The 20,018-nt window shown below is 38.7% G+C and overlaps 2 protein-coding genes across 6 annotated transcripts in view; both read right to left on the bottom strand.

Annotated features, from left to right (window-relative positions):
• Window positions 1-1,811: 1,811 nt before the first annotated feature.
• Window positions 1,812-17,774, bottom strand: mybphb (myosin binding protein Hb). Of its 5 annotated transcripts, none has more exons than XR_008906974.1 (13): window positions 17,387-17,774; window positions 15,001-15,054; window positions 14,723-14,857; window positions 13,580-13,747; window positions 11,947-12,035; window positions 11,189-11,384; window positions 10,962-11,101; window positions 10,719-10,878; window positions 9,545-9,681; window positions 8,697-8,883; window positions 6,303-6,355; window positions 5,471-5,503; window positions 5,051-5,124 (listed from the first exon to the last, which is right to left on the bottom strand). XR_008906974.1 is itself a non-coding variant. In XM_056750710.1 (12 exons), the coding sequence occupies exons 1-11, from the start codon at window positions 17,634-17,636 to the stop codon at window positions 6,324-6,326; spliced, it is 1,548 nt and encodes a 515-aa protein (XP_056606688.1). In that variant the 5' UTR covers window positions 17,637-17,774; the 3' UTR covers window positions 1,812-1,830; window positions 6,303-6,323. The 5 variants fall into 5 exon arrangements, 2 of the variants coding, with proteins under 2 accessions (XP_056606688.1, XP_056606687.1); XR_008906975.1 differs by having other exon boundaries at window positions 5,471-5,499; XM_056750710.1 differs by lacking the exons at window positions 5,051-5,124; window positions 5,471-5,503 and adding an exon at window positions 1,812-1,830.
• A 1,737-nt stretch (window positions 17,775-19,511) lies between these two features.
• The window catches only part of nav1b (neuron navigator 1b), a 53,123-nt gene continuing 52,616 nt past the window's right edge, over window positions 19,512-20,018 (bottom strand). The window contains exon 30 of the mRNA XM_056750227.1: window positions 19,512-20,018. This exon is cut by the window's right edge and continues 2,517 nt beyond it. The gene's annotated coding sequence lies outside the window, so the exon portion shown is untranslated.

The raw sequence follows: 20,018 nt of genomic DNA, 5'->3' as shown, positions 1-20,018 counted from the left end.
CCGTCACCGGCGGCACTCCCCCCCCGCCCGACATACTACTTGCGTGGGTCGGGACGTCCGCGAGTCAACCCGGCTCAGTGAATCAAACAAATCGATTCTACGATTTTTTTTATTTAATTTATTGCCACAACACAACAGTCCTACTTAACATTGCCAGAGATAAAGAAGATAAGAAAGAGAAACAACACACGTAAAAACGTCTCTAAATAAAGTTAAGTGCTTTTAAACTATTACATCTTTTCAAATCTTTTTTGTTATCCATTTGTTCCAATGACATATCTTTTAAAATCATTGATAAAATGTAAAATGTTTGGTTTACATAAGGCCCACTTCGTTTTATGTATATGAAATTCACCTTCAGACGATAAATAAATGACTCTGTAGATTATTATTTTCAAAATACACCAAAAACACTAATTTCCACCATAATTCCCAATTTTCTATTTATATAATTTTCCAAGTCTTTCCAAAATAATCTTGCATAAATACAATGATAAAACGGACGTAAAATTGTTTATTTTTCCATCTCACAAAATTCACAGATATATGTCAAATTCTAAAACATGCTTAACAGGAGAAATTCTATACAAAATTTTATATCTACTTAATTTTAATACGGACACAAAACTTATTCTGTTTTGGATGCTTTCTTGTATATATCACCAAATGAAGAACACCAAAAAAATCTTTCTGCAGGAAAGGAAACTGAACATAAGTCATTATTCCTGCATTTTTGTTTTAGAATATTAACATTATCAATGTAAATACTTTTACAAAAATCCTCCATATCGATTTCCCTTGAACTAGAATTTCTTAAAAGAAACGCCACAGAACAATTGAAAAGTCTCTTGGCTTAACTGATCATTAAAAATTTTCAAGAAATTCGGTATATGACAACAAATACTCATTGGAATTAATCAACTGTTTTACAAGAAATTCACAGATTCTTTAAAGAGTCAAACATTAAACAGTGACGTGTTATGTTTAGTAAAAAGTGTGATAAACAGTCCTATTGCTAATAATTAAACCCTATTTCAAAATTAGATTGTCTACCAAAGATTGGAGAAACAGTTCGAACAAATCACTGCAAAGAATGAATCCAACTGAACAGAATTACCTTTTATACTAGATTTTGTTCATACAAACATCTTCCAGTCGAAGCTTTTGATCCAAATGATTAAATAAGTCTCTAATAATCGATTCAAATGCAAATCAGACGTCATTGCATCCCATAGTTCCCTAGATATTGCTACTTCAAATGTGTCCCTTTAGGAAAATTGACCATGTTTTTATTATAGTAAAAGTTCAGTTGTGTTAGTTTCCTATCAATCTGTATTTACACAGTTTACAAATACCATAGTCGCCTTTAGAGAAATGTTTTTTGTGATAAAAGTGTAGTTGTCATGAAACAGAGACAGACACGGATAAGGGGTAACAAGGACTTTAATAACAAGTACAAAACATGGAAACAAAAACCCATGAAGGGGTAAAACCACAGAACAGATAGGGTACACAAGAACTCAATACACTAACTAGACTAAATACAACATAAGACATGACTACAAATAACTAAACTAGACTTACATGACAATTCATGACAGGGCAGGTGACACGGACACATGGCCAACACTCCAAATAATCAGAAATCATCCAGCACAACAGAGAAGACACAGGGGCATTAAGTAAGGGGACAAATCAGGAGGGAACAGCTGTGGGCATGAAATCGTAACGAGGAAACAAGAGGGCAGGAACAAGACGAGACTGGAGACAGAGTATGGCGAGGGCCAGAAGAGTCGCTCTCCACATAAAACATGAGGTTCTGTCATGATTCTGCAATAGATCAAGAAAAGCAAGAGAAGATGGGGCAGAAGCATTACAGTAGTAAACATTTATTTATTATTGGCAAAATTATGCTTGAACTACATGACGTTTTGCTTTTAACTGTTGTAAAACTATGGATTATTTCATACAGGAAGACAATAACCATACCAAGAGAACTGTGGTTACTATAACCCATGGTTTATTTTGGTAAGTTATGGGTTATGTGTACTGACTTTTAAGAGTGAGAGGGACAGACGGACGGTTTATATGTCTTGTCTGTGTTCAGACTCCAGCTCTCTGTGCACCAGCAGCATATCTTAATGTGCTTTATGTAAATGATTAAAGAGTGATGGGACTCTCTCTCCTCCTCCACACATCATGACTCTTCAGGGTGTTGTTTCTTCACATAATATACTGATGTTCTCCAGATGGTGTCTGATAGTGTACGGTGTACGTCTGTGTGATATCCATGAGGTTCCACCCGAATGACGTCACTCCACCGTGCACCCGCTCAAATCCATCTCCATTTTCAGCTCGCTGCCTCAATACTAATTAAATGGGTTTGATGGGGTCTCGTCCGTCAATATCTAAAATCAATGAAATAAACTCAGCCCTCCGCTTCGCCTGGGTGCTTTCAACACAGACATTACGGAGTCCTCGAGACTCACTTTTTATAAAAATCTTCATGTTATTTCACTTGTGTCGGTTCATGTTGAATATTTAGATTTGAGTTTATGAAGTCACTAGAGACGTGGAGTAAACAAATCCAGCCGTACACATCTATATGTGATTGTTTTAAAATAAGATCAATAACCTGTGTGACGTCAGAGGATTTCTTTGTGAGAATGTCAAAGGGGCAGGATAGAAGGCAGCGGCTCTATGATTGGATTAGAGATGTATTTATATCGAGGCAGTCGGCGAGTCCTCCGGGCTGTGGCACATCTCCAAATGTGTGTCTGCAGAGCTTGGCATAGTGAGAACGCAGCTTTTGGCCGAAGCAGAATATATCTGACCGGAAGAACTCCATGACACGGCAAGATTTCTTCAGATGCATTTTCCAGCGGCACCATGTTAATATATATGTAGAGTCCCTGAGGACTGTTCCGATCTCCTGCATTTAATAATGTTGCTTTGACAGAGTCACTGTTGTCATGTACAAACTGGAGAGTTTCTATTGAATCCATCACATTTCACAGCACACACGAGTGGCTATATCACTACTATTCACACACAGTTTACCATTCTGATGACTTTATTAAGTAATAGATCACATTCCAGAAACATGCAAAACATGTAAATGCCTAGCAACCACCAGAAGTCACATAGCAACTGTTTAGAACCCCTACATATCTTTCAAAGTCTCTCTCTTTATGGATGTTAGTTGTGTTGTTTGGTGTTGTGTTGTGTTGTGTTGTGTTGTAGTGTAGTGTTGTGTTGTGTTGTGTGTAGTGTAGTGTAGTGTTGTGTATAGTGTAGTGTACTGTAGTGCAGTGTAGTGTTGTGTTGTGTTGTGTGTAGTGTAGTGTAGTGTACTGTAGTGTTATGCGTGTTGTGTTGTGTTTTGTTCTGTTTGACAAAGTTCTTTGGCATAAAAGGGAAAGAGTTGCGTGTCATGTTTTGCCAAAGCTTCTTAAATTCTTCTCAAAGCTATATCAGTTTTTAACATTATGAATGTGGCTGTATGTGTAGGGAATGTGTGTTGTGAAGGAGACCTGATGTCTGATTGAGTTGTGTGTTTTGTGCAGTGGTGGTTGTGGATTGTCATTGAATGTCACAGACAGCACCGGCATCATCTGTTTGTCCAGCTGCCGTGTCACAATAGTGAAATAATCCTGATACAATCAACTGTGTTTTATTATTGCTCTTGTGTGTGTGTTATCAGATTACACGTGAATCACAAAAGCATTGCTTTGAGAACCAGAGATGAGTATTTGCACATTTATGCTTTTATATGCTAAAGTTCAGACTGACAGATGACATAGTTCCTTTAAATGATAGAAGAACAGACGCCTGACTGAGACTTTACATGTCGTACAGGAGCGAAACAAACCTCACCGGTGTCGGTGTGTAAACAATGAACGGAGACTAGATTTATCTGAATCCCACGGAGTAAGAATTGTTAAGAATTAAATCAAATCCCTTTGATAACATGAGAATACTTTTTTTCAGAATTTCACTGTATCTTGTAGAATTTGGTTTTTATTTTTGGAGGATTATGAATTCTTTCCTTTAAGATTTATGATTCTATTAGGAATCTAGTAGAATTTGATCAATTCATGCTTACCTGTGTCTGAATCTAGATCTTAGAGAAAATGTTCATGAAGTGCTTGTGATATATTACAATATAAATCAATTTTCCACAATATTTAGATATGCAAAGCAGAAACGGCCTTTAAAGACTTCTGAACAAAATAAAGTAAAACAAATATTAGCTGTCAGATGTAGATGAGAAATACACATCACACCCGGGACGTGAAGAACGGTGCAGTTCAATTTTCTTTAAAGGTTTTGTTTACAGGGTCTCTGTGAAAGAGATACAAAAAACTCATTAGATGTTAACGGTAGATAAAATGATTTATAACGTATGAATCCCGTGTTGTCTGAGAATGCGACAAATCAAATGTGTGTTTGTGGTGATGGAGGTAAAAGACAGTCCAGGTGCTGCCCCCTACAGGTCAGATCGCAGTTACACCTCACACACTCGACAGAATGTCTTCAGTTAGACAGTTTGTGTTGTGTTTGGCAGATGAATTCATGATGCTGGCCAACCTCAACAAACTGAAGGATAGTTATCTCTGTCAGGATGGCGATGAACATAGAGAACAGTCCACTGGAAGTCTTTGCATTAATGAAGAGATGTTTATCATTCTGTTCCAGTCACTGTGACTGTGTGTACTCGCTTATATTCGTGAGAGCCAATGACAAAAACATGTCCAGCTGACAAATATTGATTATATTCATCAAGTTTTGTAATCACACATATCAAGAACACATCAAATATTTAAAGAACTGCAGAATAAATCTTGGGTTTAAAAACAACATGACGACATCATCTCGCTGAAAGACAGAAGTTTAATGTGACACACATGTGAGACTCATCACGGGACACAGTCAGGGACGGATCTATAGACGTCCATACAGATAACTGCTGATGTGAATGTCTGTCTGATAGAGGCGATCTCTCGCCAGAGTCACTCAAAACATTCAATAGGAAAAGAAGGAAAATGTGCATGTTTATATATATGTTTATTTCATATGTACAGTTCATGTATTTTCTCATCAGCAGAAGGCATCTTCACCATCCTGTCACAGAAATGAATAAAAAAGCTGTGAAAACGTGACAAAAACGTTTTTTAAACAACTTGGATTATTAATATATATATATATATATATATATATCACTGATGTGTGCACAGTAAAATCCCCAGTGTTAAAAAATGTCAAATGAACACTCACAGTGTATATATCATACGTTTTCTCAAAGTGTGGATAATGTAAACACTGTGAGAGTTCATTTGACATATTAAACTCTGGCAATTATTTAATCAATTAAGACGCAACACATTCAACGTGATTTTACAGCTGAAAGTTTTTCTTTAATTAAAGATTAAAACATCTTTCAGGATGAGAGTGTTCTGTTAGTTCTCACCTCAGACGGGACTTCACATTCTGACGTTTCTAACTTGGGATTGGAGCAAATGCAGAGAGGAAGAAACAAGAAACAGGTGTCAGTCCGGCCCGAAATAGTTTTAACGGGAACGTCCAAACGGCCCGTTGAATTTAAGCAACACATCCACAACACACACAAATACACACGACAATAACGCATGTACAGCGGACTCTAACACGACTGATAATGCTTCTGTTTGTCTATTTGATCTTTTTTAGAAACATGAGTGAACACGGTTAATATCACTCAACCTCTTATACCACATGAGTGAACGCCGCCTTTAAAACCTCAATTTGTTTTAGATCCAGTAAATGTGTGTTAAGGTGTAATTCAGTCTGGGACTCTTAACAGGTTTAATTTATGAGCAATCCAGCAGGGGCCTCGCACTCCCAGTTTAGTGGCCGCCATGTAAGGACACGAGTGGAAGAAGACAGATGTCATGTCAAGACCCAAATAGAAGAAGAAGAACTAGAGTTTCAGGATCTTGACATCTTGTTCTTAACATCTGAAAAGACTTTCAAAGTTTCGACGGTCTCATTTCATTCTAAATTGAATTTACAAAAGCCAAAACCATATTCATTTTCCACGTTTAATAATACAAATACACATTTCTTTAGCGTATTAAATACTTTAGATTTGATCTAACAAAGAGAGCTTCTAACTTTGTGTCTCAAGTCTTTTTGGTACTGTCTTAAAGTCTCTTAATGAAGTGTAAAGCCTGAGGAAAGTCATGAAAAAGCACAAGATAAACACAACAGGTGCCCTAATCTATCATTCAAGTATCAATTGAAGTAGAAGTACAGAAACTGACCTGTATGAATGTGTGACTCTTTCATTTCTTTTCGCCGTCATGGATCACAATCTCTGTTAATAAAACAGAGCAAAACATCACACTACTGCACGTCTAACCAATGCAAAATGACCTAAACAAACATGTAAGTTTGTTTGACATCTGGATCAGATCTCCATAAACCCGCATGCGTGTCTGATCGTGTCCATCAATAACTGGGTCATATTTACAACACTCTGAAGATGACGTGTATGACATCATCATCATGAGAAGAACACATCATCTAATCATCAGACACGATTCTAAAGAAAAGCTTGTTGGCTCAGAACTGTGAGACGTTATGATGTTGATCAGCGGTTCTCTCTCATAGCGACTCTTTCATCATCTTCTACTTTAGAACCTGTGATCTTAATGTTGCGAGCATCATTCTCAACTAACTGAGCTACAATAACTCAATGATCAAACAACTGGATAAAACAAAGAGACTCTAAAAAGAGCTGCACAAAAACAAAGAAACAAACTTTCATTTAAATTGAAGAAACGTTGAGTTGAGTCATCTTATGTTTGGCAAATATGAACAATTTCTAGATTCATTTAAACCAGCGGTGGAGCATATTTTGTGAACATTAATGATAAACATTTCTATTGTTTTGTAGGCTTGCAAATGACTATTTGAAAATCTTCTGCTATACCAAGGCTTGTTATGCCAATAAAGTCAAGGAACAATCCAAAGATAATACAAGAAAAACCACAGAAGAAATCTCAACTCGCAACAAAATGGGTCACTCAAATATTTGACTGAACAGTTCACCCAACACTCACCCTTCAGTTACTCACTCTCCAGTTGTTCCAAATCTGTGTAAACATATTTGTACTGAGAGAAAGATATTTGAACCAATGCTTGTAAGCAAACAGTTTTTGGACGCCATTGACCACCGCCAGTGCCTCAAAAGGTTCTTCGATCCATCCGAGGGGTCACAAGGCCACGGTCGCAAGTTATTGAGTTATTGTGGGGGTCACAAGCTGAAAAGTTTGGGAACCCCTGCCGTAGAACATCAGAAGAACCTTTCTGTTCCACAAAAGGTTTTTTGTGGTGAAAAAAGGTTCTTCAGATGATAAAAAAGTAAGAAAGAGATGGTTCTTTAGAGAACCTTTGACTGAATGCTTCTTCTGTGCGTCGCTGTGAACTGCCTTTTAAAGTGGTGCTGCAACTATGTGTCATGCATTCTGACTTCTTAACAATGTTAGTTGCTGTGTCCACGCCTGCGGCCGAGGTGTTTTTTTCAATTCTTTAAATGGAAACGCCGCACTTTTAAAAAAGCCATCAGCTGACATTTTTTTTCCCGCTCAGTGCTGGCACTATGCGTTTTCGCCCTTCGACCGGTCGCCAAGAGTTAAAAAATTCTCAACTTTGGGCACAACGCTGCCCCTCCAGTGGCCGATTTCTAGCGAGCTCCTGTCGTTATTAGCGGCGTTAATGCGCCTTGGTGGATACAGCCCCTTAAACGTGCGCCCTTCTCATTCTTAACATGGTCAACTTGTCAAAAAATGAGTTGGGCATATGACGTAATATTTCTGTGCCCTATACACTTCCCCAGCGACCGTACAGGTATCAGAAAGTGTTTTTTAAAAACTGTTTGTAACAAATTTTCCCGGAAAAGCACGCGGCACGGCCACACGACAGCATGGAGAGCAGGAGAAGAAGCACGTGCAGACGTCACTTTCACTTGTGTGAAGGAGAGAGAGAGAGAGCATATGTTCAGGTGTTAGTTTGTCCACTGCATTTGAGTGATGAATGTTATATAAATGGTGGATATATGCACTAAGCCCTAAAAGATGCTGGACATGAACCGCATGCGGTGAGTTAAACTGATGTCTGTGTTTTAGTTCAGTCTACCCCTCCCCCCGCACGCACCGTATGATTTCAGAAACAATCGTAAAGCTGTATCTATTCTAAATAAATGTGATCAAACTAAATACTCTTCGAAGATACAAAGTATGCAATACTACTCTTTAGGTACTCAAGATTAATATGAGATTGGTAGAAACCCTGTGTGTTATGCCCGCTTTAAGCACCAAGAGTAGTTGGAAAAATGAAAAGTGCCCCAGGACGGTTTGCTTTACTACATTTTTCAAAATATCTTCTTTCTTGTTTAACAGAACAAAGACTTATAAAGAATTTTCCTACTATGGGAGTCAATGGGGTCCAAGAACTGTTTGCTTACAAGCATTCTTCCAAATATCTTTCTCTCAGAACAAAGAAATCGATACAGATCTGGGACAACTCAAGAGTGAGTGAAAGAAGACAGAATTGCAGTGTTTTTAGTCTTTCAAACAGAAATGGCATAATTATTGTTGCGCGAGGTAAATTCAGGTCTACGACAGAAGAAACATCAGAGGGTTGCGTTGACTTACGTTTGACCTCCAGCTTGCAGCTCACCAGAGCTTCTCCGTGCTGGTTTCTGGCCCTGCAGGTGTAGACGCCGCCGTCAAAGTTTCCGGGCTTGCGGATCTCGAGGGAGCAGATACCCTGGGCATTCATTTGCCTGAACTTAGGGTCTTCACCGATAACCATCTGATTCTTCATCCACTCGACCTTAGGCTGTGAAGACATGAACACAGTAAAGTGTTTATGGTGCAGTTTCATAGCCTCTACATGTCGCGGTTTGGACATCCAGTTCTGGTGATGGAGGAATGTCACTGATCCAGCTCATGCTGCATGTTTCAAATCTTTTTTTCAGTCCCGGTGGGAGGTGAAGTGTATCTGGTGTTATGTCAATACTGGATCTCTGCACCCTTTGACAAATCAACTGTTGAATATGGGATAGACTTCACGGAGGGAATACCTGTTAACACCTTCTAGACTCATGAGTCAACTGCATATGAAAACACAAACTGTATTCTGTACAACACAAACCTTATGAACCTCACATCAGAGCATGTTGTTCAATTTTATTAGAGAGATATTTCTCCTACTGAGACAACTGTTAAAAAACATAAAACACATGAAGAGTCTGGAGGTGTAAATGCATGTCAAATCATCTTGATTTGAGGAAATTTGATGAGAAATGTTTGAGTTGATATTGAGTTTTGATTCCAGACGAAACAAATCTGAGCTCAGTTTGACACACTGTTGACATCTCTTCTCAATCTCTTACGGAGACATTCATTCTAAAAAATAAAGCTGATGGTTCTTTTATGAACCTTTTGACTGAACGTTGTTTTGGGGAACCAAGGCCATGATGACTTCTTAAATCACATACCTTGGGGAATCCCCTGACAGAGCAGAGCAGTTTGGCGTTGTAACCGACGGTGGTGCTGCGGTTTGCCAGCGGGGTGGTGAATTTAGGAGGCTGGCTGAAGTCATGTTCTTTATACTCCGGAGGCTTATATTCAATCCCTGAAGAAAAAAACAGCCAGAACGAGAATCGCTTTAACTGAGAAGACAAATGGAATGCAACCAAAAAAATAGTATAAAAACTAGATTTACAGGTTTCTTTTGAGGAAAAACATGACCTGACTACAGCTCAGAACAAGTTTAGGTCATGGGTCATTTACTGTTTGATCAGGTGTAAAAAAACATCTAATGCACAAACGTCACACGTTGCTTAGACCTTCAAATTCATTATTTCAAAAGGTGTTTCATTCAAATGAATTCATGCCTTTAACTTCAATCTGCTTTCAGGCCAGAGACGGTTTAACGGTGAAGCTCGAGTATTACTTATTAAATCCACACATATGTTTCATAATAATTCTATATGAAGAGTTTGGTTCCAAAATGAATCAATCAATCAATCAATGAAAACACTAATTTAGTTCTGTATACTGTGTTAGGATATATGAGACCAGTCTTCTTTTTTGATTGCACTTTTTGTTGTCCCTATGGTGTCCCAAATGCTTCCATTGCTTACCCCACCTTTAAGTCGCTTTGGATAAAAGCTTCTGCTAAATTACTAAGTGTAAATAACTACAAATGTATTTTTAATCAAACATTAAAATCTTAAATCAAATCCAACCAACTGCAGTTTGATTAATATTAATTGGAATGCCCAATAAAAAAAACAAGATTTTTGAAAATTTTGAAAAGGGGAGTTATCTCATTTTGGAACCAAACTCTTCATATTACCATTAATATCGTAGCCTACAGTTTCATAAAAATAACCCACCTCATAAAATCTGTGAGGTCAGACCATATCTGTTAGTTTGACTGCTTTGATTTTATTTATACACTGATTTAATGTGCCAATTATTTGTTATGAAATATAATGTCAAGTTACAAATGACAATAAATAAACAAACACGAAATAGCATACATAATCCAAAATATGAATTACCACACGCTTTGTTATCACATAAAACCGTGTTCACGTATAATGTGTCAATATGATGATATAAAACATGAATAAACGTAATGTGTAAGCTTCAGAGGTTCTGTACCTGTCTTCTGGATTGTGGCAGACTGTTTGGTAACAGTGGCCTCTTCACTTCTTCCACATTTGTTCTCAGTGAAGGCCCTGAAGATGAAAGTGTTGCCCATGATGAGATCTGAGATGGTGGCGTTCATCCTGTTATAATGTTCCAGCACTGTAAACCAGTCCTGCGGAGAGATGGCAACAAACAATCATCAAATCCTCAGATAACCCAATGAGTCATGTCCAGAAGATCATGTTGGTTTTGTACCCCTGTCTTTTTGTCGGCCTTCTGGATGGTGTATCCGGTGATGGCTGTGTTTCCGGTATCTTTGGGCTCCGTCCATTCAAGAGCCACATTGAAACCCCAGGTGTCCACAATCTTGATGCTGGCAGGAGGTCCAGGCAACTCTGGTGAACAGGTCGGAGAGATGCACGTTAATATTCTCCAACAACAACAAAACGTTGTACGTACGAGTCTGTGGATGGAACGCTTACCAACGATTTGCAGGGTTAACTGCGATTTATCCTCAAAACTGTCCACTTTAACACACATCTCATACACACCGGAGTCGACACGCTCGGCACATCGGATGAAGAAGATGCTGTCCTTGTCGCTGTTGCGGATGTTCACCTTTTTGGTGTCGATGGGCTGACCGTCCTTTGTCCAAGAGACCACGGGTTGTGGTTTACCCTACATGTGAGAATATTTGAGAAACATCTTCATTTTCTCAACAACCGAAAATGGCATTACTTTCAACCTAGTGTTGGGTCAAAAAGGGATAAAACTAACCAGGAACATATTTAAGTTTGACCCAACAATGGGTTTAAAACCAGTGGTTCTCAAACTGTTTTGTTGGAAGGCCCCCTTTGTGTAAAGCACATCGTTTTGCGCCCCCCCACCCCAAATAAAGAATTAAACTTTATTATACCCAAAACACATTTAGATATACAACATCAGTGCCTTTGGGTGGTGGTCTTATTTTTCTGATGTTTGATTGTATAAACTGTATAATACACCACAAAATCTGTGGCCCCCCGGATCCATCTTGGGCCCCCAGTTTGAGAACCACTGGGTAAAACATCCCATAATTTGTTAATTTACAAGCCAACGGTTTAGTTTGCCCCTTTTTGACCCAACGCTGGGTTAAAATAACCCCAACAGTTTTTTTAAGTAACTTGATGATCATTCGTAACATAATTACATGTAAATATTTATATGAAACACTGTCAAGTTTTATGAACGGATGACATACGCTGAAGGGAATAACAAGATTAATCTTCTCTCCGACGTTCTTCACGTAACGCTGCCTCAGAAAACGTGGCAGACGGATTTTGGGGCGATCTGTAGAATGAAAACACATGATGTCATATTCAGTAGAGGTGATGGGCTTGAAGATTTCATTCCTTCATCATGTAAGGCTCTTTTATGTGTTTTTTGGCATGGGTGTTTGGCTGTCAAAGCCTTATCAAGATGACAAATATTCAGTGAAGGGTTCTCAAAGCTTCATGTGATGCCGCTTTCTATTCCAGTGTGAGAGAACTGAAATTTGATCCAGCGCTCAGACTAACACCAAATTTAACTCTATGATCCTTAAAACCTCAGAACACGTTTAATGATTTCAATCATCCCATTCTATCATTCCTTATTTTGACTGTTATGTTTCTACTGCCAACATGTTTTCTATAAACCTTCTTTGTAACAATGCAAAACGAAAAAAATAAAAGCGCTTCAGAAATACATTTGAATTGAATTGAGTATATAACCTTTTTTATTATTAAACTTTTAAAGAAACATTGTGTTTCTACTTATATCATCAAGTTATAATAAAAACAAAGCTTATATCACCATAGCATTTATACAAATAAGAATAGAAAAAGCTTTCTAAATCTTCCTAAAACACAAAACCAATTTGAATATGTGATTTGTTTGTAGTAGTGAATGTGAGGGTTAATTTAATGGTGTCTGTTGAAGCCTCCAGTGAGCCTGTAAATAAACACAGATCTCCAGCGGGCTGAAAAAGCCTCACAGGTAACCTTAGATGCCACTTGACTCCTCATGCGCTGCGGGAGCATAAGGGAAAGAATCCCACCCGTCCCACTCCCACCCTTCACACTTGTGCCCATCGCTCTTCATGGAAGCGGATCCAGAGCGCTGGCTGTCAATGGCTTTGAAACTATGTGAAACCTTCTCCACCTAATCCTTGTTAATCAAAGTCACTTACCCAACATTTTCTCAGGATCTCTGAACAGAATTGATTCTTATTGGAAAAGACAAAGCGTAAGTGCGGGGCTAGCGCCGGCCAACACGACCTTTCATGGGCGCTCTGCCAAAATCTGCCCCTGCCCTCCTTTCATGTGGTCCGGATTCATGTTACATTCCATGAGCGCTAGACTTTCCATCCTTCCTTTAACGTTTCTTTCTTTAGATCGCACACACAGGCTTTACATAACCATAATGCGGAGGAATCAGATTCAGTGTTTAAACTTTATCTGCACAAACCACATGTACTTTATGCATTCGACTGTCGCTTTTGATCCAGAGTGAGCGCCTTTATTCTTTCACGATGTGTGTTCCACATGACCTTCACGCTGCTGATGCAAAGCTCTACCAAACAGAACACGTTATGCATACGACATCAAAATAAAAACCATCAGAGTTTCTGTAACCTTCCGGCGACGCATAAGACGCGCATGCAGATAGAATGCATGTTGGTATCACACACGCATGTAAGCCAACCCCTCCACGAGCTCACGCCAGACTCATGTCAGGTAGATTTATGATGTCACAGCTGGAGCTCTTCAGAACATTGTGAGAGGTGAGGAGATGGACATGGCTCTTATCTTCACACGAGCACTCAAGATCATGAGATCTGCTTTAAATCTTACCCACGACTTCTCTGACCAGCACAGCATCCGCAAGAGTGGCGGGGGGACTGCGGCCGCCAGCGTTGATGGCCACCACCCTGATGTTCAGACGATCACCGGTGGTCTGATTCTTGATGACGTAACGGCAGGAGACAGTCAGCTCCTCGTTCACCGCTTTCCAGTCGCCAGCTGTGATCAAATCAAACCTGCGTTTAGTAGCGTCATATGAATGCTTCATTTTTATAACACACAAAACCTTTGCCTTGGTATTGTCAAAGTGATCTTGACCGGCTGAAAGGTGCTTTAGAAACTGAGTTCTGTAACCATCCATAAATCATGCACACTACAGTCAAACACTGCATTTAATCATAGTCTATATAGTAAACCATATTTACATCAAAAGTTACAGTAAGTTAATGTGTTTAATTAACTAGTTTGAGTATTGTCCACTAACATAAATTAATAATAAAGAAAAATGTAAGTTAAAGTATTAGCATTAGTCTTACATTTTAGAATCAAAGTTGCGAAATAACACAAATGAAAATATGAGAATTATGATCTTGAATGTTCTGATTTGAACTCTTTTATGTGGATCTGGATCACAGCTCACTGTTGAAGAAGGTTTAATGTGTACTATTCTGTGCAATCATTTAAAATAAAAACATAACTTTATATAAAGGCACATTTTAAATGTCATAAAGGTCAAATGTTTTGAACATTACAATAACACAGATGGAATGTTTCTCATTTTTGTTGTTCAAAGAAGCCCAATGGTAGAGAATATTTTGTGTGCTTGTTTAATTTGACACATTGTGTTTGCAGCGTCAGCAGCTTGAGCAGTATTCACGTCTGGAGGCCATCACTCAGCCGTCCTCTCCGCAGACGTGTCGGTGGCTCTAGAAATGCCAGAGTCCATATAGGGACAGAAGTGTGAGGTGGGGTGTAAATGTTGCTCTGACATTTTGAGGACAGGTGCAAGCGATGCTTCAGATTCAGACTATAAGATACTAATGAACGTTGTGTTTAATTCAGCATACGGTATTGTCAGGTGGTATTTTAAGACCAAACTAAACGCTTGGCAGGACTTTACAATCAAATGATTTTTGAGATTGAGGCCTTGAGATAATATTCTGAATGTCCAGGCTGATGGTAAAGCACACTCACTTCCCTCCTTGGAGATCTCCACAGTATAACCATCCAGACCAGAGTTTCCGACGGTGGCCGGTGGTCTCCATGAGATGGTGACTGAAGTGTCATTGACGTCCTCGACGCCGAGCTCAACCGGCTCGCTGGTGGGCTCTGAAGACACCAAACAAACATGACATGTAGTCATTACAGAGACACGACACGCCATTGAACGTTTCCATAGAAACAGATGTGATGTCCAGGTATACGTGTGTATAAATGAGGTGTAGATGTTGGATTCCTCTGGTGTGTTTTACCTGCAGGTGGGGGGGGTGTGGGTGCTTTGATTTCCTCAGCAGGCGGAGCTTCAGCTGGTGTTGAATAAGCAGGAGTACATTAATAAAGCAGCACGACTGTAGGCATTAGTGTTGCTCATACACATCCAATAATACTCAAACATGACACTGCAGGTTCAGCACGGCAGACACTTTCTGTGACCTCTTGTGTGATGTTCAGGTCTATTACTAAACAAAAATGATGTGATTTGGTTTTTTCAACCTCACAATTTTCTCTAAAATATTTCCATAATTGTGAGGCTGAGGATTAATTGTTGATGTTAATAATTGTGATTAGGGTGATTAAAAGTCTGTTTAAAGGCTTTGACAATTCTTACGATTAATTACAGATCAGTGACAGTGGATGTGAAATGCTGCAGATCACTCTTGTATTCTAAGAATTTACAATCATTGTGGTTATCTAAAATAATTGCGATTATGTCGAATAATATTTTACAATTTGTCAAAAATGATGTTTTTTATTATGTCATTATACTTTAATTGTGTTTTATTGTGTTAGTTAGCTGTATTTTTTGAGTTTTTATGGCTAAAATCTAAATAAACCACAGCAGTTTGATTGATATTAATTGGAAACACAATAAATGAACATAATTTTTGTTATCTCATTTTTGAACCAAACTCTTCAAATAGTCATCATACACTCTTAAAATGAACGGTTCCTTAAAGATCGTTCACAGCCATGCTATAGAAGAACCATTTTTGGTTCCACAAAGAAGCATTTAGTCAAAGGTTCTTTGTGGTGTTGACAGTTCTTCATTGAATCGTTAGACTAAAAAGGTTCTTCTATGGCATTGTGAAGCACATTTATTTTTAAGAGTGTAAATGATGTCTATGTTATTTGTAATTGAGATCAAATGTTATGGCTGTATATATTTAAAAGGCAAATAATGCTGTGGAATGTCCTGATTCAGTAACTCAAACATGAACACCACACATGAGTTCACAACAGAGGATCATTTAAAGTCTTCTTATGTGACATGTGAGGATAGTAGCAGGTTCAACACATCCACAAAGAAAAATAAACAAGAAAACAACGAGTAGTGATGAATGGATGCATTCTCTCTCTCTCTCTCTCTCTCTCTCTCTCTCTCTGTGAGTTTAGTGGGTGATGTGTGTTCCTGCGTTCACTACAGGCTCTGAATTCCTCTGGATTTTAAGGTTTTGAGTGGATTTTAATAATTATTTTTAGGTGTTGAAAAGCTTATGGATACTTTGCTTTTGTCGTGGAGTAAAAGAAACAGATCACCAGTGTGATGCTGATAACAGAGAGAAACACAGTTCAGTAATACCACACAATAACACAGAAGAGACTTCTGTAAAAAATGAATCTTCTAAAAGTGGGATAGGCTGATAATGAAGCGGGGTGGTGAATATTCTGCATTAAACAACATCAAAGCAACAAAGTTAAAGAAATAACACTTCTGCTTTGCTATCATGCCCAATTTCATGAAGATTAAAGCAAAATGTTTTATGCATTTGAAAAAATGCTGGGTTGTTTCAACTAGATCTGTACGTCATGAAATCAGATTTTCACTCCTCGATTTAAGAGAATTCCCAATCTACTGTGATGCTTTTGGTCAAATACTTTTTGTATGAGTTTAATTTATGTTCATGGTCAATGAATCACACTCAAAACAGGAGTGTAGAGAGGCAAAGAGTCCGTAACCAGAACTCAAAATTGTAGAGTTGAAACATCCCAGCATTGATATAATGTTGTGTGAGATGAAGTGTGTTGTGCGTCAGGATGAACAGCTGTTATCTTCACTACACAGTGTTGAAGTGCGGTGAACAGGTGCAGATGTGTTTTTAACCCATCAGCTGTGAGCTGCCATGAATACACACTGAATTGATAAGGACGTTTCAAGCTTTACAAGTGATTTCTTGCATCTCTTAAGTGTTTGATTTCTATTTGTAAGGGTTAATCTTACTAAACCACAAATAAATGTAAAAGGTCTCAGACATATTTCACCCCAAACCCAGACCATTTAGACTTGATATTGTCCATAATAAAAATAAAGTTATACTTGCTATCTGCAAGTACTCTACACTATATGATAACTGCAATGCTAAATAAATTAGACTTAACTAGACAAAATTAATTTCCTCAATAAATTAGACACAAACATCCTAACCCTGTTAAAGCTGCAATGACGAATTATGATAATAATGACTGTATTTTCGAAATACACATTTGTAGACCCTACATACCTATAGAAATAATCGTGATTAAATGTTCATATTTATCTTACTTTTTCCTTAGATTTGAGGTCATTTGTGTCCCGTATAATACTCATTATAATACTAAATATCATCATGTGATATGAGTTCGGCTCTGGGACAGAAGTACCTTCCGCTGGAGCTTTGGGTTCCTCCGCTGGCGGAGCTTCGGCAGGAGGAGCTTCACCCTCGGGGACAGGAGCAGCTTCAGCCGGGGCAGCTTCGGCGGGCGCAGGTTCGGCGGGGGCTGGTTCTGCAGGGGCAGGTTCCGCAGGTGCGGGCTCAGGTTCGGGCGCAGGTGCGGGTTCTGGCGCAGGCGCGGGTTCCTCCTTCTTGGCGGCCTTAGCCGACTTCTTTATCGGGGCTGGTTTTGCCGGCATGCTTGTCAGCGTTAGGGTTCCCTCTGAGCTCGCAAGTCCTTCGGCTCGGTCTGACGGCGTCTGAGGCCGGATTTATATCTACAACCACGTGAACTCCTCCCCTTTACTGAACTCTCAGCATCACGAGCTCTTCTGCAGACTGCAGTCACAGCACTGACACACTTCACACATGCTGTAGAGTACAGTACACTAGAGTAGAGTAGAGTAGAGTAGAGTAGAGTAGAGTAGAGTACACTAGAGTGGAGTAGAGTAGAGTAGAGTACAGTACACTAGAGTAGAGTACACTAGAGTAGAGTACACTAGAGTGGAGTAGAGTAGAGTAGAGTACAGTACACTAGAGTAGAGTACACTAGAGTAGAGTACACTAGAGTGGAGTAGAGTAGAGTAGAGTACAGTACACTAGAGTAGAGTAGAGCAGAGTACACTAGAGTAGAGTAGAGTAGAGTAGAGTACACTAGAGTAGAGTACACTAGAGTAGAGTAGAGTACAGTACACTAGAGTAGAGTACAGTAGAGTACAGTAGAGTAGAGTACACTAGAGTACACTAGAGTAGAGTAGAGTACAGTACACTAGAGTAGAGTACAGTAGAGTAGAGTACACTAGAGTAGAGTAGAGTACAGTAGAGTAGAGTACAGTAGAGTACACTAGAGTAGAGTACAGTACAGTAGAGTACACTAGAGTAGAGTAGAGTACAGTAGAGTACACTAGAGTACAGTAGAGTACACTAGAGTAGAGTACAGTACAGTAGAGTACACTAGAGTAGAGTAGTGTACAGTAGAGTACACTAGAGTAGAGTAGAGTACAGTAGAGTAGAGTAGAGTACACTAGAGTACAGTAGAGTACACTAGAGTAGAGTAGAGTACACTAGAGTACAGTAGAGTACACTAGAGTAGAGTACAGTACAGTAGAGTACACTAGAGTAGAGTACAGTACAGTAGAGTACACTAGAGTAGAGTACACTAGAGTAGAGTACAGTACAGTAGAGTACACTAGAGTAGAGTAGAGTACAGTAGAGTAGAGTACACTAGAGTACAGTAGAGTACACTAGAGTAGAGTACAGTACAGTAGAGTACACTAGAGTAGAGTAGAGTACAGTAGAGTACACTAGAGTACAGTAGAGTACACTAGAGTAGAGTACAGTACAGTAGAGTACACTAGAGTAGAGTACAGTACAGTAGAGTACACTAGAGTAGAGTAGAGTACACTAGAGTAGAGTACAGTACAGTAGAGTACACTAGTGTACCCCCTAAAATACTTTAAACCGTTTTCATCCAGCAGACTACAGCAAAGAGAGTTTCACAACGTTTCAGTGACACAAATGTGGAAGAAAAAAGAGGTAAAACCTACCAAAAGCATGTTTATCGTGCACAAATCATGTTTTTATTTTGTTTTATTGTGTTAGTTAGCTGTTTTTTATCATGACTTAAACCAAAGCGAACCAACTGCAGTTTGATTGATATTAATTGGAATACACAATAATAAAACATGAAATTTGAAAAATAAAAAAAACGAATTTTGAAACCCAACTCTTCTAATTTAGAAGTTAAGCTGGCTGACGTGGTAACCATGGCAACAGTGCATCGTGAACGTAAGCATATCAAACATTTTCTTACTTTGACCCACACTGTTCAAACTCAACTCGAATGTCTCTAATAAGACACAACACTTAAGAAATCAAGCTTGATCGTATTTGAGTAAATATATCACCACAGTTCTTGCGGAATAGAATCTTCCAAAGTAAATGTGTGGCTTTACCATAAACCCCCAAAACCTACAGTTACTATAATTAAACTATAATTAATTTTCATAAGTGCAGAAGTAACATTTTGAAATAAAAACATGAATTTATAAACATATGACGCGGACACACAACAGCACGTTTGAAGGTTGTGGTTTATTATTATGACGTCTGGTGGTGATGTTCTCATGTGGACCGGGTCACTCCATCACAAACCAAAGCAAATTCTCCCTTACAAACCAAATCTCTACATGACTTTGTATTCTTCTTCAATGATTGTTGTTGCAAATGTAGGGCCACGCTATTTACAATGTATACATTTATAACATTCTGTACAAATGGAACTTATGCTTTACAAACCATCACTCGCGGGGAAATTAGTACAAAGTAACATCAGTCATTCTTTTCATACTAGTTAGAACACGTCTGTAAATCTGCTTCAACAGGGGTGACATGCGCTTACTACATTTATAAACCCTGTAACATCATCTTTCATCATGAAACTGTAACTTCTGAATAGATGTCAAGCATTTCAAGTGAAGTAGAGACAGTTCAGAAACTTCTCACCATGTTGTGTGTGATCTCTGCCGTACATTTTCTCCATCGCTTCACAGAAAACATGTCAACATTTCAAACTAAAGCCA

This window comes from Triplophysa dalaica, chromosome 6, assembly GCF_015846415.1.
Source record: "Triplophysa dalaica isolate WHDGS20190420 chromosome 6, ASM1584641v1, whole genome shotgun sequence".
NCBI classification, from domain to species: domain Eukaryota; kingdom Metazoa; phylum Chordata; class Actinopteri; order Cypriniformes; family Nemacheilidae; genus Triplophysa; species Triplophysa dalaica.
Note: the sequence above shows the minus strand (reverse complement) of the source record. Positions and strands in the feature narration are given on the sequence as shown.

Excerpts from the sequence above, each read along its gene's own strand:
- mybphb (XM_056750710.1), bottom strand. The coding sequence starts at position 17,636 with ATGCCGGCAAAACCAGCCCCGATAAAGAAGTCGGCTAAGGCCGCCAAG. Across the intron at positions 12,036-13,579 it reads GCTGGTCAGAGAAGTCGTGG|ATCGCCCCAAAATCCGTCTG; the intron begins GTAAGATTTAAA and ends TTCATTCTACAG. Across the intron at positions 11,102-11,188 it reads GTTAACCCTGCAAATCGTTG|AGTTGCCTGGACCTCCTGCC; the intron begins GTAAGCGTTCCA and ends CCTGTTCACCAG.